Source organism: Neofelis nebulosa, chromosome 13 (genome assembly GCF_028018385.1).
Source record: "Neofelis nebulosa isolate mNeoNeb1 chromosome 13, mNeoNeb1.pri, whole genome shotgun sequence".
Classification (NCBI taxonomy): Eukaryota; Metazoa; Chordata; class Mammalia; order Carnivora; family Felidae; genus Neofelis; species Neofelis nebulosa.
The window spans coordinates 39,882,245-39,909,026 of NC_080794.1; the positions used below are offsets into that span (position 1 = coordinate 39,882,245).

At 36.9% G+C, this 26,782-nt stretch overlaps 1 protein-coding gene across 5 annotated transcripts in view; it reads left to right on the forward strand.

Moving 5' to 3' along the window:
• KAT6B (lysine acetyltransferase 6B) overlaps positions 1 to 26,782 on the forward strand; it is a 191,207-nt gene that overhangs the window by 97,683 nt on the left and 66,742 nt on the right. For all 5 annotated transcript variants that reach the window (XM_058698350.1, XM_058698349.1, XM_058698348.1 and 2 more), the window contains exon 4: positions 24,657 to 24,765. In XM_058698350.1, the coding sequence (XP_058554333.1) occupies positions 24,657 to 24,765 (109 nt within the window). The remainder of the gene's footprint in view (positions 1 to 24,656; positions 24,766 to 26,782) is intronic.

The following is a 26,782-nucleotide window of genomic DNA, read 5'->3' on the forward strand; positions in this document are numbered from 1 at the left end:
CCCACCCTGCCTTCATTTTAAAAGGGATAGAGGTAGGGAAAAAACTGTGGCCAAGGAACTGGCCTTTGAGAATGTGACTTGCTAACTTTCCACAGTATATACTACTGAAGAATGCAAGAAACATGTGTTTGTGGGATTTTGTTGTCTGACAGCATGTCCTTGAATTGCATATGTATATTCATTCCCCATGTAATTTGTAAGCTCTCAAAGGCACGGGTCATATGTTCTCAGTCTTTGAGTTTTCTATGGCATAATGGGTACAGAGTCGGTGCTCTTGTAGCATGTGAAATAAGTAGCAGGTACTGAAAAAAATGTTGGCCAAAAAAAAAAAAAATCTATATTAAATACAAAACAGCTCATAGCTGCTAACATTTTTTTAATTTAATTAACACATGCTATACACTGTCTAAAGTACTTTATATATGTGATCTCGTGTAATTTACACAACTGTTGTTACTCCCATTTTACAGATACAGAAACTAAAGGAAGAGTCAAATACTTGGCTGAGGTCATACTAGAAAATAGTAAAGCTAAGAATCAAACCTTAATAAGTCTGATTTCAGATTCTATGCCCTTAATTCCTTTCCTACACAACCTTTCAGAAACTTTCTTTAAGTTCTGAAAACTTAGATGAAATATAAATTTTCTCTTAACCAGACTAAATGAAAAGCTAAAAAGTAATCCTTAGTAGAAGTAGATTTATGCTAAATAGGAAGCCTTGGAAAGACCTCATTAGCAAATGAGAGACTGGGAGACCAATCATGGTATTGTCTGCTACCCAATGAGAACAATATCTGCTTATGCTGTGAACCCTTTCATTTATACATGCAACACCTGAATGAGGAATGTATATTTATCAGCTCTCACATCTCATTGCTGGGCGACATCAGGGAGCTCTTTTTTTAGGATAGCTGTCCATCTGTTCTCCTCTAGGAACTCCTGGATCTGTGCCACTGCCACTTGGCTGCTGGCTTCAAGAGAGCCTAAATCAGTGAGTTGCTCACACCAGGGAGAACAAACAGGCTCTTCTCCTTAAAGTGTCTGTAATTATATGACCATAATTAGAAATAAAACCTTCTTTATATAATTTGCAGCTCATGAGGAAAGACTTTCTGCTTACACACCATTTTCCCCTCTATTGTCTCACATGCAGATCAGGAAATAGGTTACTTGGCCTAACAATAGACCATTGAATCTAGTGGAGAGATCCAGATTCCCTACACCCCCTCATTTTGCCTTGTGGCCTTGGGGTTATCCCTGGCCCTTCCTCAGCCTTTGGTGTGTAGTGTTACAGGATTTGCTAATATAGCAATATAGGAGGTATTGCATGTGGTAACCTTAATTTCTTGCTCTTAGTTCTTTGGGAAAAAAGAGATAACCCAAAAATAAATAATTCATGAGTAAAGATACTAGTTTTGTTGCTTGTTTTTGCGGGTTGAGTTTGTTGTCATTGTAAACATTAACATTGTTGGGGTGGTTCTACAGTGTTCAAAGAGATTTAGGTCACTGTTGATTTTTGCCTGATGCTTTGGGATTGAGTAGATGCTGATTAATTCATGAGCCCCAACTGCAAGGTAGATGTTCAGTATCGATTAGATATGCCCCTGGTTGTATGCTGTTAAAAAGGAGGACTCAGTTGTGAAATACTCCTAAAGCTAAATCAATAAGCTACTAAAGTTGTTTCTCTCCATAAATGTTTATATTTTATCCCTTCAATGAAATGAGAAAGACTGGTAGGAATTCTGTGATCTGGACTGTTAAGAAAACTGGTCATATCTTAGGAACAGTATGCTTGTATGTTAACCATTCCAGATGAGTATAAATTATTCATATGCACATCTTAGCTGAGGATAACTGACTTAATGGAGGAGACAACATAACAGTTTTCTTTGGAAAATTATCATCTTTATTCTGGTGACATGGGTAGAGAACTTTGCTCAGAGCATGCCCAAATACCACTAAAAATTTCAAGGGATTTGAGATATAGTTCCTCATAGTGTAAGAGTTTTAAAATGTCTATGACTTCTGTTATGATCATGGCCAGTAACTGCTAAGCAATTAGCTGTACCAGCAAAGGCATTAGGAAATTTTCTGCGTTGGCAATATTTTCTGAAGACTATTGAATTTAGAGCAATTTCTTGCTTTTGCCCCTCAACATACAGACTTGTCCGGAATAACAGCAGTCTTTAGAAATCATCATGAAATCCACTAAATTCAGTAGTTTCTAGGCCTGTCCATCTCCTCTCCTTGCCTTCTCTTCCAAGTTCCTAGAGTGGGAGATTACTCCTGCTGTGAGGACTTCCTGACCATGCCTACCCCTTCCTTGAATCTTTACAGTGGTTTCTCATTTCCTTTTGGATCTACTATAGCTGTTCACCCCATGCATCAAAGCCAGTCACCAGCAGGCTCTGGATTATCTCATTACTCTCATCTGCTGCTTAGGTCCCCAGCTTTCTCTCTCTTTCTCCTGTCTCTCTCTCTCTCTCTCCCTCCCTCCATGTCTCTCTCTCTCTCTCTCTCTCTCTCTCTCTCTCTCCCTCCCTCCCTCCGCCTCTGTCTCTCTATCTCTCTCTCTCCCTCTGTGTGTGTCTCTCTCTCTTTCCCTCCATCTCCCCCCCCCCCCCCCCCCCACACACACACACTCATTTCAAGTTGCTCTAGAGAGCACCATGCTTGTGGAACTCATTACATTAGTCTTTTGAGCCATCTCCCAAGCATTGTCATTTTCTTAGACTCTTGTTCTTTTTTCTTCTGGTCTAAATAACTCCTGAAATCCCATCTTCTGTAAAAGTCAGTTTGAATTAAGTGGAGAATTGCTGATGGTCTCCTCTTCATCTCCTTTCACAATAATAGACATCCCATAGCTTCTTCCTCTAATATTCACTCCCATTATAAACTCCCCTCCTCTTCCCACTTCCCAAATGACCCTTGCCCTTGACTTATGTGTAATAACAGTGTATCCCATTCCTGTTCCGGTTACTGTTCTTCATTTAGAGACTCACATGGGGGTGAACTAAGCAGGTTCTAAGGTCAACTGCCTGACTTGGAATCTGAGCTCTACCATTTGCAGCTGTGCTCTTTTGGGCCCATTATGTGAGCTGTCTGTGCCACAGTTCCCTCCTTAATAAAAGTGGGACAATAATAACACCCACCTGAGATTTTGAAATAATTGAAGCACTTCACACAGTACCTGGTGCAAAATAAGTATGCAATAAATATTAGCTGTTATTATTTTTATTATTAACAGGGTGGAGATAATGAAGGGCACACCGCCATATTTTATATACACACACATCTACACATACACATTCATAGTTACATAGTTTGGAAAAACATTCAGAATTGCGATATAACTTTTTTTAAAAAAAGAAATGAAAAAATACATATTTGTAAACACAAAACACACAAAGTAAAGTTGAACAAAATCCTGGCTGAGGCAAGGGTTCAGGAAGCACTGTACCAGTTGTTTCTGCACATCCACTAAAGATCTGACATTAGTGGTTTGGTCTTTGCTTAAAAGCACCAGAGCCCCGCGTCCAACTTTTGATTTTGGCTCAGGTCATGATCTCACGGTTCGTGGGTTTGAGCCCCGTGTCAGGCTCTGCGCTGTGCAGAGCCTGCTTGGAATTCTCTCTCTCTCTCTCTCTCTCTCTCTCTCTCTCTCTCTCTCTCCCTCCCTCCCTCTCTCTCTCTCTCTGCCCCTCCCCCATGCACTCTCTCTCAAAATAAATAAATAAATATTAAAAAAATAAATAAAAACTAAAAGCACCAGAGCCCCCATATGTATGTATGGGCACTTGCGTGCTGTTGTGTGTAATGATTAGGGTGACAGGGTTTCTTTAAGAAAATATCAAAAGCAGACACTAGTCTACCTAATTCAAGTAAACAAAAGAGGAATTACTTAAAATTTAAAAAGGGGATAGTGTAAGGGACAATACCTTCTTTAAAAATGACTTGGGGTGGGAACTGTTCACATAAATCTGGATCTTTTTATGCATACCCCTTTAAAGTCAGATATATCTTCAGTGCAGCTTGTATTTGGCATGAGAATAATGAATTGCTTTTGTTTTCCTGATTTTGTTGCTTGTAAATATTCTGTTAAGGAATTTTATAAACATGGTGAAGGTAATCCCGGGCTGATGTGTATATTTTCTTTCTTTCCTTTTTTCTTTCTTTCTTTCTTTCTTTCTTTCTTTCTTTCTTTCTTTCTTTCTTTCTTTCTTTGGTGTATTTTCTAAGTAGAAAACCTACAAGCTTATATTGATTACTTACATTTAAAATATTGACTAGATATTAGTGGATTGCTTTTAAATTAATGTGTTATTCCTGATTTACCAGGAGTGTATCAGTGAAACATTTATTTAGAAAACAGAAATAATTTTAAGTAGGAAAATGGAATCTTCTAAAAATAACAATAAATGATTTAATGTACTGATGTTGTTTGTGTGATATTGGTGGACCCAGAAGTATGAAGTGTGCATATGACTAGTAAAGCCATAATAAATATATATGTTTTTATTGACATTACTCATATCTGAGAGGTTGCTACTCTTGTTGGTATAAAAATTTCTTGGATTTCCTTATTTTTATTTATTTAGGTCATTTCACAACTTCTATCATTTTAGGTTTATTAATGCCTGTTTTGTAAAATTATTAGAGAAATTATGAGGGAGTGTAACATGAAAGAGGTGACCAGAGCTACCCTATTTCATGTTTATAATTTTCATTTCTTTTCAAATGTAGATTTATTCCTAGTGATACAAATTGCTGTTTTCTTTGGCAGGCACTAGAAGCAAGTCTATGTGAAATTATGTAATGTCTGAAAAGTTATATTCATGATTAATTGGCCTATCCGAGAATGGTATTTGTGTGGAATAAGGCGATCATGCTTTTTATTTGGCATTGAGTTAAAGCGCCCCTGTTCAGATCAGGTTACTCTACAGGGCTTTTTGACTGAGAACTGTATGTTTAGCTTGATCTCTAAAAAGCATAAAATGTAGCTTCGAAGCCAAATATTCTGGAATTCATATTGTAACCAAAGTTAGTCTTCGGATAACTTCAAAAGCAACCTCTTTCACTCTGTCACACTTTAGTTAACAAATAAAGCCAAGAGATTTAAAAGCAACATTATCAACTCTGTGGCCTTTGAACACATAGCCAGTCTTGATTATCCTGGGATGGATTAGTCATAGTGTCAAATAATAGTTTAAAATTCCTCCTGACCTTGATCCACACTGATCAGTTAAAACGAACTATTTATTTATCTGAACTGGGCTTTACAGGAACTAGAAAGTAAGGCCTGGAAATAATTGTCTTCTCCTATGTGTCAACTTGAGAAATGATGACATCCATTACTACAGAGTGATGTTCAACTTGATAACCAGAGACAGGGCTCTGCAGTGGTCCTGGAGCCTAATTGTCTTGGGAAAATCAACTTCATTTTTCTCATCTATAATGTGGAAATAATAGTATTTACCTTCTGATACTTTAATGATTAATTAAGTGCTTACACAAATATCTGTTCAGAGTGAGTACTCTTCAAATGTTTGCCGCTACCAATCCCTGTCACTACCACTGCTGCTGCCACTACTGCTACTAACTACAAGTGCTCCCCTATCAGCTACTACTGTGACTATTATAATAACTCCTCCTTCAAGGCCTTAATGCCAGGGTTTTGCTCTTTGGTGAATCCTCATCCTGAAATGGAAAATCCTATCCCAAAGATGAATATTAGTAATTTGGAGGTTACTGTTTAAAAGCGTCTTTATTCTTACTACTTAAAGGTATGGACCACAGATCAGCAGCATCAGGATCACCAGGGAGCTTGTTAGAAATGTAGAATCCTTGGCCCCATCCCAGAACTGCTGGATCCAGAATCTGCATTTTACCAAGATCTCTAGGTGTTTTGTTTGCATTTTAAGGTTTGAAAAGTGCTAATCTACGTAATTTCCCGTCAGCCCCCTCCTCCTAAACTATCCTCAAAATCATCTGAATAATTTAGAGATCACTACCACCAGTGGACTACCAACAGTATCACGTGAGCCAGGCCTTCACAGTAGACATATGGCAGGTAATTGGAAAGAGAAGGAGGTAGGGAGAGAGGAATAAAAACCATGCCTGACAATACTAATGTTATAATTCTCTAGATGGGTCTGTGCTTGCTGACTTCAGATTGTTCTTTGTTGGGACACTGATTATGGAGAAGAATACTGAAATTTTATGAGTTGATGTCTGTCAAATTTACTTTGGAGAGTTTCCTTTTAACTCACAGTCTCAGCAATTATTACACACTCCCCCTTTTTTTCTCTCTTACACACACACACACACACACACACACACACACACACACACACAGCAGTTCTCTTATGATCATACTTTAATTAACTCTTTGGTTTAAAGATGTCCTTTATGTGCTGATCCTGCAAGATCATTGAATAAGAGAGTAGCAGTTCATTTACTGTTCTTCTCTCTGTTGTTTGGCTAGTGTTTTTACTGCTGTGTGGCTTGTTTCCTTCAATGTAAATGTTGTGAGGATATACAAAAACATTGATGAACCGTGAATTATGAATGGTTGTGGAAGCAGAGCTTTATTTGTATTATCATATAAAAGGGGAGAAGGAAAAGTACTCATTTTTGTTTTAAAATATGAACTTTGAATCCATTGTTTGTAAATTGATTAGAAAAATTTAAGTTAAATTGACAAGAAAAAATTGATAAAATGTTAGCAATATACAATAGCACAACTTCATGCAGTTACAAATGTCTGTGTTGTGTGACTTGGCAATCTCACATCTAGGAATTTATCCTACAGGTATATTTGCACATTCAAATGCACACATGTACATTTTTGTAGAAGCAAGAGAGGTAATAACCCCAATATCTATTAGAATGAGAGTGGTTTAGTTGTACCTCACTTTTGTTTTTTCCTTTTTAAAGGTGTTACATGTTTGTATATGCTAGGCCTGTCAACAAAACTTTGGAAAGGGGATTTGAGTGCCCAGGGATTAGACATAACAGGGAGACTTCTTTTCTACTCTGTATATCTTTGTACTTTTTTTTGTAACCAGGTATATATGTAATTTTTAAAACAACAAAATAACCCTAGCATTGAAGATATTTAAGCCATGTCTTTTTAAGTAAACTCTCAATGTGGGTCTCAAACTTGTGACCCCAAGACCCAGAGTAGTATGTTCCACTGACTGAGACAGCCAGGTGCCCCTTAAGCCATATCTTTTAACACTTAAGTATTTTTTTGTTGTTGTTACTTTTAAAGCGTGTTCACGTATATAAACTCATGTCTCTGGGGCTCTTAGACCTACAGTTATTAAGAGTAGGCAATGAATCTCAGTAGTCTCATTGCTTTGTACTTAGTGTCCCACTCTTTAGACTCTCCTGAGCATAAACTGCTAGATATCCTAATCACTGGGAGCAGTGATTCTTAACCTGGGGTACCAATGGAATCTTCTTGAAGCTTTTAAAAAATTAAGATTCCTAATCCAACCCTAGATATATAAATATAAATTATAAATATAAATATTAATATTAATATGTGTGTGTATATGTATATATGTTAGGGGAGGGGCAGGAAGAGAATCTCAAGTAGACCCCACACTCAGTGCAGAACCACACAGAGCCCGACCTGGGGCTCGATCTCAGGACTGCAAGATCATGACCTGAGCCAAAATGAAGAGTCAGATGCTTAACTAACTGAGCCACCCAGGTGCCCCTAGGCGCACATATTTTTAAAAAGCTACATAGGTGATTCTGCTGTTCACACCTGGTTAAGAACCACTGTCTAGAGAACAATTCCTGGTAGGATTACTCTTATACTAAAATACTAGCTGATATCCCCTCCCTCCCAAAGCCTCCAAGGAGTGAATGAGTGAATACTCTACATCCAAGGGAAAGGGAGTCTCACTCTGAATAGCCACATGGCTCTCTCTGTTGTATTAGGATAATTATGAAAATGACAGTGATGATAACAAACCAGGTTTCTGCATTGGAATCAAGATTTTCTGCGAATTAAGAACATTGACAGTAAATACGGTAGATCAAAAGCTGGTTCTTTGAAAATCTCCAGATAGATTGATCCAAAAAAGGAGGAAAACACAAATTAACAGTATCAGAATAGAAGAGGGGACATCACTAAAGATGTAAAAAAGAATAATAAAGCAATATTATGAGCAATTTTATGCCAGTAAATAAACTTGGATGAAATGGGAAAATTCCTTGAATGCTCAAATCACCACAACAAACCCACAAATGTGCCAGTGCACGCATGTGCGCATGCACACACACACACACACACACACACACACACACACACACACAAATCTGAATAGCTCTATATTTATTAAAGAAATTGAGTTCATAATTTAAAACTGGGCTACAAAGAAAACTCCAGGTGCAGACAACAGAGGTAAATCGTGAAGTCTATCATACAATCAATAAGGCAAATATTAGAGAATTCTTTCAGAAAGTAGGGGGAAACACATTCCAATTCATTTTATGAGACCAGCATTACTTGGATACCAAAACTAACAAAAGACATTGCAAAAAAGAGAAAATACGGAACAGTATTCCTCATGACATAAACACAAATCTTTCAAAAAAATATATTGGCAAGTTAACCAGAAACATATAAAAACGATAATATATTGAGGTTTATCCAGAATAGGATTTATCCAGAAATGCAAGGATGGTTTAATACTTTAAAATGAGGACAACATTTGATTATCTCAATAGACATAGGAAAAGCAATTGACAAAACTAAAAATCTATTTATGACTAAAAAAAAAAAACCTCTCAGCCAACAAGGAATAGAAGGAACTTCATCAGCCTGATACAAAGCATCTTAAAACAAAGCACATAGCTAACATCATTACTAATGGTAAAAGACCAACCACTTTCTTCCTAAAGTGAGGAATAAGACAAGTATGCCCCCTTTCATCATTCCTATTTAGCAGTGTACTGGGATTCCTAGCCAATGTAATAAGACACGATAAAGAAATGAGAAGCATACAGATTGGGAGAAAGAACTAAACCTGTCTCTAGATTTAGATAATAATTGTTTATACAGAAGATCTTTTTTTTTTTTTTAATGTTTACTTTTGAGAGAGAGAAAGAGACAGAGTATGAGCAAGGGAGGGGCAGAAGGAGAGGGAGACACAGAATCCAAAGCAGGCTCCAGGCTCTGAGCTGTCAGCACAACTGACAGTCGGACACTCAACCAAGTGAGCCTCCCAGGTGCCCTATGTCTACATAGAAGATCTTAAGGAATCTTCTATAGTGGAAAGCTACTAAAACCAGGGTGAACTTAAGTAAAGATATAAGATTAATATACGAAACCTGGTTGTATTTCTATATAGTAGCAACAAACATTCAAAAATTGAAATATCATTTACAATAGCATCAAATAATATGAAAGGATATAGGGATAAATTTAGCAAAATATAAACAAAAGTTTAAAACTAAAAACTGTAACGCATTTTTGAAAGAAATTAAAGAAGATGTAAGTAAATGGAGAAATATCCATGTTCATCAATTGGAAAACTCAGTAAAGTTTCAAAGTCAATACTCCCCAAACTTATCTACATAGTCAACACAATCCCAGTAAAGATCCCAGCAGGCTTTTTTCTAGACAAGCCAATTTTAAAAGTTATATGGTGATGCAAAGAACCTAGAATAGCTAAAACAAATTTGTAAACAAAAGAGGAAAGTTGAAGAAGTAATACAGTGGAAAGAAGAAAATTCTCTCAATAAGTAATTCTGGAATAACTGGATATATATATATACAGAAAAAAGTGAATTTTGATTCTTATCTGACTCCATATGCAAAAATTAATTAACCAAAAATGGGTCATAGACAATATAAGAACTAAAACCACACAATCAGAAGAAAATACAGGACAAAGCCCTTGTACTTGGGAATAGGCAAAGATTTCTTAGGTTGGACATAAAGATTAGAATTAATAAATGGGATCAAAATTAAAAACTGATATTTTTCAAAAGAAATTGTTAGGGAAATGAAGAGACAAGCCATAGTATGAGAGAAAATATTCACAATACATGTATTTTATTATATGTATACATATGTACAAAGGACTTGTATTCAGTAGACATATCTGAGAGACTCTTACAACTCAGTAAGACAACCCAATTTAAAAAATCGGTGTTGTTGGGGCACCTGGGTGGCTCAATCCAACTCTTGGTTGTTCAACTCTTGGTTTTGGCTCAGCTCATGGTCCTAGGGTCGTGGGATTGAGCTCTGTGTCCAGCTCCACCCTGAGCCCACGCTCAAGCCTGCTTGAGATATTCATTCTCTCTCTCTCTCTCTCTCTCTCTCTCTCTCTCTCTCTGCCCCTCTCCCCCACTTGTGCCCTCTCTCAAATTAAAAATTAAACATTTTTTTTTTTTTAGAAAAGGTGTTACAGGTTGTGTTCTTCAGCAAGCAGTTTCTGAGAGAAAAGTTTTGTGTGTAGGATATTTATTAAGGGATGCCCTTAGTATTATCACCTGCAGTGAGAGGAAGGGCAACAAAGCTGCATCAGGTAGAGAGAGGAGTTGAGCAGTGATACAGCTTCGTAATAACCTTGGCTGACTTCATATGTAGTTCTGGAGCTAGATTGGTTCTTCAGAGTTGGGACAGAATCTAGACAAGAGTTGGGTCACATTGAGCATGCCTTTATATTACTTTATCAGTCAGTAATGAGGACTTGTACTACTTGGATGTGGGCCACCCCAGAAAGGGGCATGTCCCATGACCTTGGGTGACATGACTCTACAGCTGAAGCAATCCCTGAAGAGAGTGACAACTGAAAACTACCGGTAGCATTCTCACTAGCTGGGGCAACAGATTTTTCACCATAAAAGGGTCTGGCAGTATGTTGCAGTAGACCTTGATGACAAGCTGAAGAGTCTAACAGAAAATGCACAAAAGAAGGTATATGAATGGCCATTAAGCACATGAAAACATATCCAACATCATTAGCTATCAAGGATATACCAGTTGATAAGCACAATGAGACAGGCCTATGCACTGTCTAGAATGGTTAAATTAAAAAGACTGGCAATGCCAAGTGCAAGTACTGGGAGTATAGAATGGTACTATCACTATGGAAAAACTGACACTTTCTATAAAGTCCAACATGTACTTACCATTATGACCCAGGAATTCCACTCCTGAGTATTTACCAAAGAGAAATGAAAACATAACATACAGAAAGGCTTTGACACAAATGTTCATATAAGCTTTATTCCTACAGCACAAAACTGTAGGGTGCGAGGTGCTTGGGTGGCTCATTCTGTGGAGCAGCCAGCTCTTGTTTTCAGCTCAGGTCATGATTCCAGGGTTGTGGGATCAAGCCCCACATTGGGCTCCCTGTTGAGCATGGAGCCCGCTTAAGATTCTCTCTCTTCCTCTGCCCCTCTTCCATGATCGTTCTCTATCTAAAATAAATTTTAAAAAACACAACACTACAGTGTGCAAATGTCCATCAATAGGTGAATGGATAAACTAATTTAGATATATGGATACATTGAAGAATAAACTATTCACATGCAACAATATGGATCGATATAAAAAAACATGCTGTGTATAAGGATATAACAAAATCGAGTGCATACTGTATGATTTCATATATAAAATTCTAGAATAGCCAAAGTAACATAGTGTTAGAAAGCAGATCAACAGTTGCCTGCGTCTACAGAGGAATGGGACTGCAGAAAGGTTTAAGGGAACTTTTTTTATTTTTAATTCCAGTATAGTTAACATACAGTGTTATATTAGTGTCAGGTGTACAATAAAGTGATTCATCAATTCTCTGCATTACCCAGTGCTCATCATAAGTGTACTTTTAATCCCCTTCACCTATTTCACTCCTGAGGCAACTTTCTGAGGTGATAAAAGGGTTTTATTTCTTAATTGTTGTGATAATTATATGACTATATGTATTTGTCCAAACTTTAAAAGGGTGCATTTTGTTATATTTTTTTATACCTTAGTAAAGTTGATTGTTTTTTTTAAGTAAAATTTAAGAAGAAAAACAAATGAGGGTTTACGTTAATGAGGGATATTAGTTGTTCTTTTAACTTTGTTTTCTGGTAATGTTTTCATCTGATTTGGTATCAGAATTATGCTGGCCTAGTAAAATTAGTTGAGAAATATTTCCTCTTTCTCTGTTTTTTGAAATAGATCATGTAAGATTGGTATTGTATTCTTTTTTAAGTTTATTTATTTATTTTGTGTGTGTGAGAGAGAGAGAGAGAGAGAGAGTGTGTGTGTGTGTGTGTGTGTGTGTGTGTGTGTGTGAGACAGAGAGAGAGAGAGAGAGAGAGAGAGAGAGAACAGGAGGAGGAGGGGCAGAGAGAGAGAGAGAGAGAGAATCCCAAGCAGGCTTCACACTGTCAGCATAGAACCTGACGTGGAGCTTGATCCCACAAACCTTGAGATCATGACCTGAGCCGAGATCAAGAGCTTAACCAACTGAGCCATTCAGGTGCACCTGGTATCTCATTCTTAAATCTTTGAAAGATTTAGCCAGCAAAGCTGTCTGGACCTGGAGTTCTTCATAGGGGTTTTTAAGTTATGAATCCTTTTTTTTAATGGATTTAGAGTTATTCAGAGGTTCTATTTCCTCTTGTGTTGGTTTTGTTAATTCAGTCTGTCAATAAAGTTATCATTTTATCTCCGTTGTCTAATTTATTGGCATAAAGCTGTTCACAATATTTCCCATCATTTTAATATCTTCAAGATCTGTAGTGATATCTCCTTCTTATTTTGGTAATTAACTTTTTTCCTTTTCTTGATTAATCTAGTTACAGGATTTTAATAAAGTTAAGCATCTTCTTACTTTATGACACAGCAGTTCCATTCCTAGGTATTTACTCAAGAGATGAAAACACAGGTCCACAAAAGTACTTACGTAAGAATGTTCATAATAGTTTTATTCATTTTAACTCTAAGCTGAAAACAAATGCTGGTCAACCAAAGAGAGAATACACAAGTTTTTGTGCATTTTATAATAAAATACTAGTCAGTAGTAAATAGAAATGTATTATTGATATGTAGCAGTATGAATGAATATGATAATACAGTGAGTTGAAAGAAATCCCACTAAAAGAATTTGGTCTTTGGCTCCATTTACATGCAGTTCTAGAGCAGACCAAATCACACTATGGTGGGAGAAATCAGAGCAGTAGCTGCTTGGGAAGGAGAGTAGAAAGGAATTGACTGGGAGGAGTCAGGAGAGAACTTCCGGGGTTATGGAGTGTTCTGTATCTTGATAGAGATGTATGGGTTACGAGTGTATGCGTTTATTCAAAACTCCGATCTGTCCATTTCATTATATGTGAAATACACATTAACTTGGTTGTACAATAATGTGAATGTACTTAGTGCCACTGAACTTTACAGTTAAAAATAGGTAAAGTGGTACATATTATGTATCTTTTACAATTAAAAAAATGTAAGAGGGTCATTGTGAAGGTTGTAAATGGGCAAACAATTAAAAATTCTTTATTGTCCCCCATAACCTTGTGCTGTTATATTCTTATTTCTTTATTTACCATTTATATACTAAAGTAAAAATGTAATTTAGAAGATGATGAGAAAGTACCAAGTATGTGAAGTAATGTTATATTTATATATTCAACACATTTATCAAAATCTACAGTGTGTATAATTCTTCATTACGTGTGGCAATTTAGATAAACAAACCAGGATCTCCTTCAAAGAGCTCACTGTGTACTAAGTTTTGACTTAAAATATTTAAAAAAAAAGATTTCACAGAAATAAAGAGCTTTCCTCTACCTAATGAATACCCTTTAGTAGGTTTCTGTAAGACTCGAAAAATTCTAGGAAATTGAGCTTAAAAATCTTTGCCCCACGGGAAAAGCCTATGACATCTGGTGTTTCTCTTCCTGGCCTCGCTGTAACTTGCATTGGTAGGGGTGAGGCTTATGTTTTGTGCAATGATGTGCAGCCTGCAGTGATGCTGGAGCACCAAAGAGCAGAGTGTCACCAATAATGTTCATATAAGTGCTTGGGTGGTGCCTGACCTAAAGCATTAGTAGATCTAGAATCCCTACCACAAAGAGGTTTAGGGCAGACTCCAAAAAAACAAGGTCAGAGCTCTTGACATTCAGATAGTGATTATCCAAACAATCCTCATTTCCTACCGCTTATGACTCCTGTAATTGAAAGGGTCAAAGATAGTCTGAAAGTGAGGAAAAAACAAAAGCAGGAAAGTCAAGGGCATGGAAATTCTGTACACCAGATGGTTTATGTGCCCACAGGGCAATTGAGAATTAAGTATGTTAAAGGAACTACACTACTTCTGTTGGTTCTGTGACAACAAGCACTTGGAGTACCAATTATATTCTGTTTGGCATAGTTGGATGCCGAGTAAACATTAGTAACTTATTGAATAGTACATAGCATCTCAGCTGACATATAAAACTCTGTGAATGCAGAACATTGCCAGGGGCGGTGGTGGTGGTGGTGATGGTGATAATATTGACAAAGTGACTAACGTGATTTTTCTAGCTTGTTAATATCCACCTACCTGTGTCTCCTCTCTTCACTCTACTTCCCTATTTGGATCTAATTACAATATATTCAGTAGCTTGTGTGTCCCCTGAGCAGTTAATGTAGCAATTCTTGGTGGAATTGGTAATGAGAATGGCTGTGATTCACATTGTGCCTAGGTGGACTAGTAGGCACTACATCTAGATTAAAATGGATGCCTTGGGGCAACTGAGGAAGCCAGCTATAGGATTCAAACTATAAGACATTCTGGAAAAAGTAAAACAATGGATACACTAAAGAAAGATAAGAAAGGGAGACAAAGGATCCAAAGCAGCCTCCATTCTTATAGCAGAGAGCCCGATGTGGGGCTCAAACTCACAAGGTCATGACCTGAGCTAAAATCCAGAGTTGGATGCTTGGGGTGTCTGGGTGGCTCAGTTGGTTAAGTGTCCGACTCTTGGTTTTGGCTCAGGTCATGATCTCACAGTTCATGAGTTCTAGTCCCACATCAGGCTCTGTGCTGGCAGTGCAGAGCCTGCTTGGGATTCTCAATCTCTCTCTCTCTCTCTCTCTCAATAAATAAACTTAAAAAAAAATGAGTTGGATGCTTAATGTACTAAGCCACCCAGGTGTCCAGAATAGGCAGATTTTTTAGGGCAGTGAAAATACTCTGTATGGTACCATGATGGTAGGTACATGTCATCATAAATTTGTCCAAACCCATAGAATGTACAACACCAAGAGAGAACCCTGATGTAGTCTGTGGGCGATAATGATGTGTCAGTGTAGGTTCTTCACTTATAACAAAGGTACCACTCTGGTGGAAAATGTTAATAATAGTGGGGGTTGGGGGGCAGGGAGGGGTCTATGCATGTGTGGGGCAGGGGAATATGGGAAATTTCTGTACCTTCAATTTTGCTGTGAACCTAAAACTGCTCTAAAAAATAATGAAGTTTGAAAAAATACATTAAAGATTTGTGACACTTGAATATGAATTGATTTTAAAATTCCATTTTTCAAAACCTAGAATAGAGTTTATATTATATTGCTAATATTGTGACATGCTTGCCAAACAGAATAGTTTGTAAATCCTAAACAGACTTCCTGTAACCATGTGTTGAATTTCCAGCTGTGTTGAATCAGACTTTGATCCCTCTTAAGAAGATAAATGCAGTATCTGCAGTTTCTAATGGTAAGGGTGGAAGAGAGATGTTCAGATGAAATCTTAAAAGCCAAGTCCCTGTCCAGATAAGAAATTAAAGATGCTGGGTAAGCCAATATTATTTCATTGGCTTCCCCACCCCCATTCAAATTTGTAGGCTTTATCCCCAAAAGCAAAAACAAACAAATAACAACAACAACAACAAAATATGAGATGTTATTGTTAAATGCAGTGTACCAGATTAGATTTGATTCCTTCCAATAGAATCACTTTCCTTAATCAGCACTCTTATAAATGGCATACCTGCCTAATTAGAACAAGTTCTAGACTACAGATACAGTGTGAGCATTTCAATTAGCTCCACACAATTGATAACTGTAGGGGCTGAGGTTCTTAGAAAGTCTTCCCCTCCTTCCTTTTCTTATTTCTTTTTGGCCGTGCTTTTAATGTTTTATACTTTTGAACCAGCCTTTTGATTGTGTGCATTTCCCAGTATTGGTCATTGATACTGTTTTTGTTTCTAAGTGATTCTTTAAATGAAAAAGGAAGTGACATATTTATGGATATGTATAGTGATGCTTTTAAATATTTTTATTTTATTAGATTTAATTTACTTGTCACTCTTAAAATACAGAGAACCCTCTTCATGGTGACAAGAAGGTAAAATACAGCAGTCACATTTAAGATCTCCATACATTAGCAATAATAAATCCTTTTGCCCAGAGTAATGCAGAAACTCAATCCAGAGCCAGTGGGGATAATGTAGTGCTCCTTCACAGAACCAGTTACCCACAGAGAAGTATAATAAGCAGGGGAGGCGATATAATAAAAATCTATATGGTAAGTGTAAAATTATGGTAAAATTGTTGCCTGTGAAAAGTCTTACACTAAGTATATCTCCAATTATCTTCTGGAAAAAATTATTTAGACATATATTGAGGTCAAAATTCATAATAGAACTTCAAGAACAGCCTTAGAGTAAAACAAAAGGGTCCGTTTGTGTAGAGAAAATGGCAATAGACATGTTACAAACAAGGTTCTGTTGTGACGCTGAAGGATCTGAAGTAGTCCTGATACTGCCATGAAAGTGAGCTGGTCACCAAACCTTCCTGCAGAGGCATGGCTGTACTGACCACAGTGTAGCACATGCCGATGGGAACAAGATAATCCTCTTAAAATTCAAGACATTTTAGATCATCACAGGAAGTCTCTACTTTTAGAGTTAGTGTATTTCCATAGACTACATCTTACGGCAGATTGCCCTAGAGGGAAATCCTGAGTGTTCATGATCTATATCCTAATTAGAAGTGGGCTTGATCAGTTGAATAAGTGGGTTAAGTGGCAGGAAATGAAATCTAGTTCTTTATTTGGTAGGTATCAAGCAGAGTACCTAAGTGGCCAAAAAAAAGAAAAAAAAAAAAAAAGAGTTACCCTAAAAACAATGTAAACATTTTTCAACCTCTCTTGTCCCACTGCTATCAGTTGTGAATTTTGTGGGAAATTATTCACTACCAATAATAAAGCACCAGAGTTTGTAAAATACTAGGGAGGCTCAATTGGTTAAGTGGCCACCCATTGATTTTGGCTCAGGTCATGATCTCATAGCTGTGGGATCGAGCCCTGCATCAGCCTCCATGCTTAGCGTGGAGCCTGCTTGGGATTCTCTCTCTCCCCCTCTCTCTGCCCCTCCCCCAGTTGCTCTCTCTCTTTCTCTCTCTCAAAATAGATAAACGTTAAAAAATCTAAAAAAAAATTGTAAAATGTTTTTAATAAATTGAACGGATTTAATGCTCTTGTTATAATTTTGTTATTCTCACTGCAATGTATTCATCTTCCTTGACTATTACTACTTTTTTTTGTATTCTTTCTTTTCTTTTTTTTTTAATGTTTATTTATTTTTGAGAGAGAGAGACAGAGACAGAGCACAAGTTGGGGAGGGGCAGAGAGCCAGGGAGACACAGAATCCAAAGCAGGCTCCAGGTTCCTAGCTGTCAGCGGAGAGCCTGACGCGGGGCTCCAACCCACAAACTGTGAGATCATGACCTGAGCGGAAGAGGGTCGCTTAACCGACTGAGCCAACCAGGCACCCCTTTTGTATTCTTTCTTAAGAGGGAACAAAGGCAAGGAGGCTCACAATTAGGTACTGGCACGGCCTCAGATCTATTTTATATATAACCTATAGTGAGTGACTTATCGCTGAGCAAGCCCCAACCCATTGTGGTGAGATAATTTCCTTCCAGCTGATATTTAAATTTTGGTTCTGTCTTGTCAGGTTATACCCAGAAAAGTACAATTGTGCCCGAATGGTCATTCATTATAAATGATGAGAGTAGAAAAAAAACCCTTCAGATTAGACAGTGATGGAAGCCATCTTGCCACTGATGACTGCTTTACATGTCATATTATAGTTATTAAGGATATATGTTAAAGGACAATACTCTTTGGAACCTGTTGAACCAGAGGATCCACTTCCTAACCTAAAAGCAGTTTGTTCATCTATTCAACAAATGTACTTTGAAGCTGGAGCTACAGCGGTGAACAAAGTCTCTGCCCTCAGAATGGAGCTTTGATAGTTCAGTAAGTGAAACAAAATAGGCAAATGATAGAATTTGTCAATATGTCTAGCAGTAAGGAATGCTATGAAGAAAAATAAAGCAAGGCCTGGGGGATCCAGAGTGGTGCTGGTGGAAAGCAGTTTCAGAGAGAGAATGGGCAGGGATCAGCCTTTCCAATAAGGTGATATCTGAATCAAGCTCCAAAGGAAATGAGGGACCAGCCTCGGGAAAGTGGAAGAGCAAAGGGCTTGCAGTCAGCCGAATGGGTCTTTCTGTCTTGATAGTTATGTGACCTTAGGGAGGCCTTGAATTTACCACAGCCCTGTCTCACAGGCTGTGTTTGTCACTAGTGAGACACTTGAGGAAAGCATTTTGGTAAACAGCAAAGCATTACCTAAACATCAGGTTTCAGTACAAGATGATAAAAGGGTGCAATTTAAAGACATGCATACGGAAGAGCCTTTTTATACAACTCATTCTGAGTTACTGAATTAAGTTGTCTGAGCTAAAGTGTTGAGAACACTCTCCAAAGATGAACTGCTTGACACTTAGGTATAAAGGATTTATGTTCGTCTTTGTTTACTGTTGTGGTAGTATTCATTTACAATTTTGTATTTGTGCCTTACTTCCTTTGGCATCTTTTTCTTTTCTCTTTCTTTGAGCTTTCCTTTTATTAGATCAGGCCTCTTGGCTCTCAGTTGAGACATTTTCTATCCTATTCTTTTATTCCCTGATTAATTCATTTAAAAAAAACACACATAACAACCCTCTAAAATTAATATTTATCATGGAGACTCACAGAGTCAAAGTCTATTATATAATAATTCTAAACTCCACAACAATTCATTTGTGCTGATATTTATTAAGGACTTGAAGTTGTTTGTTCTTTTTATTTTTATAAACAAAGTGAATTTTGCAGTAATCATAATATTTGAATAGAGCTTTATAGTTTACAAAGTACTTTCACACATTCACATTTGGACTTTAGTGACCCCAGAGCCAGACAACGCAGACACTATTGTGCTGCCCTATTTTACCGATGAGGAAACCTGAGGTTCAAAGATCAATATTTAAATCCAGGTTTTATAATGATGTAAGTATGAATAGATGAATGAAAAATGCTGAGTTGTTTTTAACATTTAGAACTACTTAAACGGTGTGTATTATAAGTAGATTTAAGAAGGTTCTAGAAGACTCGAGATGAATCATTCCATAGGGGATGATGGAAAGAGAGAGCTGTGTCCCTGATCGTTGTGATCGGACGTCATGGAGACAGAGCCTCTTTTTGTGTCATTGTCAAAGAGGATGTGCACCTGGCTCCAATCTAGCATGAACTTTTATTTTTCTTTACTTACTTACACTGATGTGATTTACAAACATGTTGTTTCCTTTAGGGCAGAAACAAAAGTAGCCATAAACAAATATAAAGCTAAAAATTATCTGAATTAATTAATCCAATTATTTAATTGGAATTAAACCCTGTTTTCTCAGAAAAGGTTATTTTATTTTGTGGTCAAGGGTGCTGAGGACTTTTAAAATATCTTTTTAAGTAAAATAGAATCAATAAAAAAAATTAGAGCAGAGCTGGGAAGAGCCTTAGATATTATCCATTCATGGAACCATTTAAATATCTGATCTCGAAGGGACCTTTGAAAAGTCCCAGATCTCCAATTTGTGTGAGGTTGCTTTGTCTACTGTGGTACCCTAACTGTCCTGATGGAGCCCATCCAGCCTCTCCATGGTCTCTACAGATTACAGGGGCCATCCCAAAATAATCCATTCCATGAAGACTGTATGATACCACTTGTATGAGGTACCTAGAAGAGTCAAACCCATGGAGACAGAAAGTAGAAGGGGGGAAATAGGGAGTTAGAATCTAATGGGGACAGTTTTATTTAGTTTGGGAAGATGAAAAACTTCTGGTGATGGGTGTGGTATTGGTTGCATGAATATACTTAATGCCACTGAACAGTATACTTAAAAATGGTTAATGTGCCGGGGCGCCTGGGTGGCTCAGTCGGTTAAGCGGCCAACTTCAGCTCAGGTCACGATCTCGCCATCCATGGGTTCGAGCCCCGCGTCGGGCTCTGGGCTGACGGCTCAGAGCCTGGAGCCTGCTTCCAATTCTGTGTCTCCCTCTCTCTCTGCCCCTCCCCCATTCATGCTGTGTCTCTCTCTGTCTCAAAAATAAATAAATGTTAAAAAAAAAATTTTTTTTTTAATGGTTAATGTGCTAAATTTTGTGTTGTGTATAATTTACCAAAATTTTTAAAAATAAAGAAAGAAAGCAATTAAAAACAATCCATTCGATTTCTGGACATTTCTGTTGAAAAGTTTAACTCCTTCTACCAGAAGCCCTGTTCAAGTTTATATTCCGGAGCCATGGCAAGTTTCCCTGGATGAAGACTTCTAGCTTGTCCCTTCCGAGCAATCTGTTCGAGGCTGACTAGCCCCAGTTCCTTCAAAAGGTCATCCTATTTTGTTTTATTTTATAATTTACCTGAATCATTATCAGGATAATCTTTTGGTTCTTATTCCATATGTATTGCTCTCTTTTCCTTGCTTGTTCAGTGTGTCTCCCTTTTAATTTATTTGTTGAAGGAAACTGGGTCATTTGTCCTCGAGAGTGTTGGTACTTGCACCAACACTATAATGAGTTGACAGTTCCTCTGTCCTCTATATTGCCTGTGAATCATTAATTGGATTGAGATTCTTTATTTTATAAATGCTTGTAATCCAATTACATAAGAATCCATTGTTGATCTTTTTTTAATAGTGGAAGGGGTACTGTTTTAGCCCCTACCCCCATCCTCAGTAATTTGTTTGGAAAATTGTACACATGCAGAAAAATTGAAAGAACAATATGTTGAACACCCATGTACCCTTTACATAGACTCACCAACCTTTATCACCTTTAATACATGTACAAATACACAATTTCCCCCCCTGCATCTTTTGAGCCAAAGTTATCAGGACACTTTACTCCAAAATATTTTAGCACATGATTGCTAAGAATAAGGACATTCTCCCATAGAAACACAATTGTATTGATGTAGGAAATTTATGTTCTACCTAATTTATATATTGTCTATGCTTTATGTATTTCCCACATTATCCAAATAATGTCCTTAATGGCTGTGGGTATTATTATTATTTTTAATCCAGAATCTATGCAAGGATCACAAACTGTATTTAGTTTTCAGGCCATCTTAGTCGCCTAAATTGGTTCTGTGCTTTATTGGGTCTTATGTGACATTGACATTTCCCAAAGATTCCAGGCCAGTTGTTTTACAGAATGTCTCTAAATTTGGATTTGCCTGATTGGTTCCTTATGATTAGATTCAGGGTAAATAATTCCAGCAAAAATACTACATAGGCTGTGCTGAATCCTTTAGTGCAACACTTGGGAGGCACATGATGTTAGTTTGTCATGTACTGGTGATAGTGTTGATCACTTGGTTAAGCAGGTATCTCTATTGTAAAGCTACCTTTTTGCTTTGGTGAACACAGAGTTGTGTTTCAATTCCAGTTCCACAGTTGAACTCATGCAATTTTAGAAAAGCTACCTAACTTCTCAGATCCTCAATTGCCTCCCTAAAATGGGTGTTGTATAAATATTTCTGGCAGAAGTGTTAAGATAAGTAAATGAGATAGTGTATAAAGTGACCTCTAATCTATCAGCTACACCAGGACCTTTGCACGGGAGATGAGGAGGAATTGCTTCCTGAGCAGGTTGCAGAGTCAGAACCTATCCATGGATGTTAATTCTCCAGATTAGTTTGAAATTTTCAGTAATGTTGATAAGAAAATGTGATCAACACGTTAGGTACCTTTAGGAAATACAAAGAAAGTGATTAAGAATTAGGAGATGTTTGGTTTCATTTTCAGACCTCTTAAATATGATTTGTCTGCAGTGGTCTTACGTAGAATCGAATTGCCATTTATTCAGACCTCTTTCTGACTGCAATCCATTTTAATCTATTACCAGGGATTATTTTTTGAAACAGTTTATATGAAGTCTGATTGAGAATAGTGAATCATAATAATTTTGTGACCCATTTACATGCATTACTGTAAAAGTTTCATTTCTTACAAGTGACAATTTTTTAAAGTTAATTAGACTCGGCTACACTGAGGTTAGCAAAAAGTGCTTTGAATTATCAATAATTCAGCAGGGCAGACATTTCTGTATAATGCAGTGGTTTTATAGAGTATTGTGAGATAGTTATCCCTAAAATAAATGGTTGTGAGCATACATCAGCGTGGTGGGGCTCACTTGAATGTAGCGTGAAGTGATAGCATCTATGCTTTCTATTATTGGGCAGAGTGTGGGACATCAGTCTTTCTGGCCATGAACTACTAGCAACCTTTGTCCTTTGTGTTACCTTTAGTTAAAAACGAAAAATGAGCACGAGTGCTGGCTGATGGCCATGTCTTTCTCACAGCTAAAAATTCATCAGGGAAAGAAAAATGGGATTGCAGATTTGGATTTGTTTCATTGCATGAATGATATGTGACATTTTGTAAATTATTTATCACCGCAAGGATGGCAGCAATGGCTTGAGCATTGTTATATCAAATGAAAGCAGGAATCCCATTAGTACAAGGACTGGGTTTTAGCTAGAATCTATCAGGGGAATGTTGTCACTTTAAAACCAGATTGTTCTTTTAATTGCTATTTAAAGGAACAAAAGTGTTCCCAAGGTACTACAGTTGAGCAGTTGCAAGTAATAACTATGGATCCATAATTATGCAGTGCTGATTATCTGGCATTTAAAAAATTGTGGCTGGAGTCAGTGACCAATTTGTTGTTGCTTGTCTTTTTTGGTTTTTCCGGTACAAAGTGTTTTATACTCTGCTTTTTAACTGTGGCTACAAAAATACATTTGCATAGCTACTTCAGAAATTAAAGCCTGTGCATATTAAGAGAACAAATTAAACTGAAAATAAGGGCAAGATAACGAATACTCACATTGTATGATGAAATTAATAATCATATTGAACAATTTTGCACATCCTCAGTCATAAGATGAATTGTGTTTTTTGATGACATGTTTTCACAGTGAACCAAGACATTTGTTGGAACCATTATAACCATTTGAAATCGTATCTTAGAGATGAGGGTTTCTTCTTTTAACTAGCATATGTTCCTTCCGTTTATTCAGCTAACATATATTTTGAGTGCCTACTATGTATCAGGCAATGTATTAATTAGGCATCTGGGACAGAGTAGCTGAACAACTAAGGGTTTATTTTGTGCTGATACATACTTAAAAAGTTAGACCTTGCAAAATCTTATTCTTAATTTACATTAAAAAGATTTATGATTATGCTAACTTTTCTTGCCCTGAATTTTTGATTCTTGAGATTCAAATATAAATACATATAGCTACATTCAGATGGCTAGAGACAACATGTGTGAAGCCTTGGAATATGCAATAAAATTTTAATTTTCATACAGTTTTGGCTGTTCAAAATAAATGTGACCAGATCTGTAGACACAGTCAACTTATTCATATGAATGGGAATATTAGCATCACTGGTAGTCATAAATAACAATGCAGACACTGAGATGTATATGCAGACTTATACATTGTTAAAAGCAGTTTCCTCAGAGGCAAAGGGTACTAGGGGATTAGACAAATGTTTTGTTTTTTATTTTATTAATGTGGGGATGTCAGAGATTGAGACTTTATCTCCTTTGTGTGGCATGGTGTGGTTTACTTTGGAAGACCTTGGTGCCAGAAAGACCTTGTTAGTGATCCTTTGAGCTTCCCAAGTGATCTCACAGCATTTTAAAGTTCTTGTTTATTATGTCACCTAACAACATGCCAATATTGTATATCAAAAATTTAAGAGATGAATAATAGTGGCCTGCACTAGAACATTTGACAAAGTTTAGTTAAACAATCTGAACTAATTAGATGGTATTCATAAATTATAATGCTGAATAGATGAATCAATTTATTATAAGCGTATGGATTATGGGAACAATTGATATTTCAAGTGAATCTGTTTGTTTAATCTCTGTACCCAATGTGGGACTTGAACTCATGACCCCAAAATCAAGAGTCACATCCTCTACCGACTGAGCCAGCCAGGCACTCCTGAAAAGAGTCTTTAATAATATTCATTTCAGGAAGGTTATATATAATATATAAAGGTCTTAGATTTCATTGGCTTAATATAAATTACTTCTGAATCTTACTATTAGACTTCAATGCATTATTCAGGTAATACTTTAGCATCAAATGACTGAAGAGATTTTTTTTAATTAGGAAATGTTGTTTTGTATCCCTTACTCAGCATTTTCTCTTTGTTAAGGAAATACATAAGAAGCTTTGAGTTTAATATTTTGTCGTTAATTTTGAAATGGAAAACTGAGTATTTTTTCATTTTAATTTTGTCACAGCCCCGTGCCGACCCCATTCCGATATGTAGCTTCTGTTTGGGGACTAAAGAATCAAATCGTGAAAAGAAACCAGAAGAACTCCTCTCTTGTGCAGATTGTGGCAGTAGTGGTAAGTTGGTATTTTTTTGTATAGTTGCTCCTCTATAACTTGTATGCTATTTATATCTCTATCAAAACTGCATTTGTTTTTTAAAGCAATTATTTGGTAATAGCATAGGCTTTAAATTTAATAAGTAAGTGCAACTAGAGAGGAAACATGTGTGTTTATATTAGCACTGACATAAAGGTACCATGTATGTTATATAGTAGTAGTAGTAGTAGTAGTAGTAGTAGTAGTAGTAATATTTATAATTAAGCTTTGATTTCATACCAGCATTGGTAACTCAGTGTGGAGTATTTTGCAGGAAAATTCAGTGTAGAGAATTCTATGTTTTCAGGCTGAATACAACTAGAATCGCTTGTTTTATATAATAGGCAGTCTCAACTTAAGAGATCCTGGAGTTGGAATATATAGTGTTTCAGGTCATGACACCTACTGGTGAGATACAATATTACAACCCAGCTCTGTGTGACTCTGAATGAAAGGGACAGTGTTCTGGAAACTGCAGGACAGAGTCAAGAAATCATCAGGCATGAAAAAATTCAGATTGCCTAGAATAAGATAGGAAAAGAGTGGTCTATAAAGAAGGCGATGTTGAAATCAAGGAATTGCTGGGTAAGGACACTGGACCAATCGTTGGCAAATTGTAGTATTCAGGATGCTGTCAAGTAGCTGTCACCTGTGCTTTTTTCCTCAATCTGAGTTTTTAAGACCACATCTCCAGTTCTAAAATGGAAAATAAAAGTCAAATTGTGCTTACCAAGCCGGTCTTCCTTCTTGCTAATTAGATAATAGTTGCCTACATTCTCTCTTTCTCTCTCTCTCTCTCTCTCTCTAGTTGTATGTATGCATATACACACACAGACCCTCCAGCCGACTGAGTGGCAGTTAATTGGATTAAAAAAATAATCTCTGTTAATCTTTAAATTTCCTTCTCTCTGTTCTTTTCTCTATCACTTTTCCCCCACAGTGTTATTTTAACATTCATAAGCAAGTATTTCTGTAGTTATAATTATCTTTAAGAACAACAACAAGACTGCAAAAAGCCACAGAATACCGTCATTTAGGAAATCAGTATAGTGTAGTGGTTAAGAACAAACTCAAGAGCCAGCCTTGCCCCAGTTCCTGTACATTGAGTTAGTTACTTAATTATTTTGTGCCTTGATTTCATCACTAGAAAATTAGATATTGGTAGCACCTACCTCTTGGATTTTGTGGGAGTTCAATGAAAGAACACAGGTAAATAGCCTAGCACAGGGTCTACAGTAACTATGGTAAGTGTGCTGTAAATGTCAGCCATTGTCATTATTTGCCATGTTTGCTATTGTCCTTGATTGCTCCAAGTAATTTCAAATCTTATCACCATTTTTGACAGCTGTTTGATGGTTGGATAGAGGAAATGTTTCATGCTGAGGAATGACAGTGTTGTGTAATGATTCTCCCTCCTCCTATAAAGGTTTAACTTGGTAGGCTGTATGTGGTTCTGCAGTTTTCAGGACCCTTCTAGGAAGGGAGAGCCTTGGAAATAAGACATTTCAAACTCTGCCTGAGAAATGCATTCTGACAGTCTTTTTGATGGGCTTTACAGATTCATTAAAATTCTTTACCTGTCCATGGTATCATGGATAGTGACAAAAGGGCATGGAAACATTATCTGTATGTTCAGTTTAATAAATTTCAACCCTCCAATCTCCCTGTTTTATCCTGGTAAAGTAGTCCCTCACTCATCACTTCTGACTCTGGAGTTATCTTTTGGGTTTTCTCACGAGGCTCATTCTGAATGAATTATTCTTTTGTTTAACTGCCTGATCAGTTTAGTGGTGTTCACTTGTCTAGGGTTTACCCTTTGTTATTTTTAAGGTGGTACTTTAAAAACTACCTTCACTGGTTTTTTTTTTTTTTTTTAGTGTATCTATTTGTCTGGATGCCGAGACAGATTAAAAGTGCACTTAAATGTGGGAAGAAAAGTTCCCTTCATATATTTCCTTACCTCTGCCGATACACTTACTTGAGTTGATAAGGAATT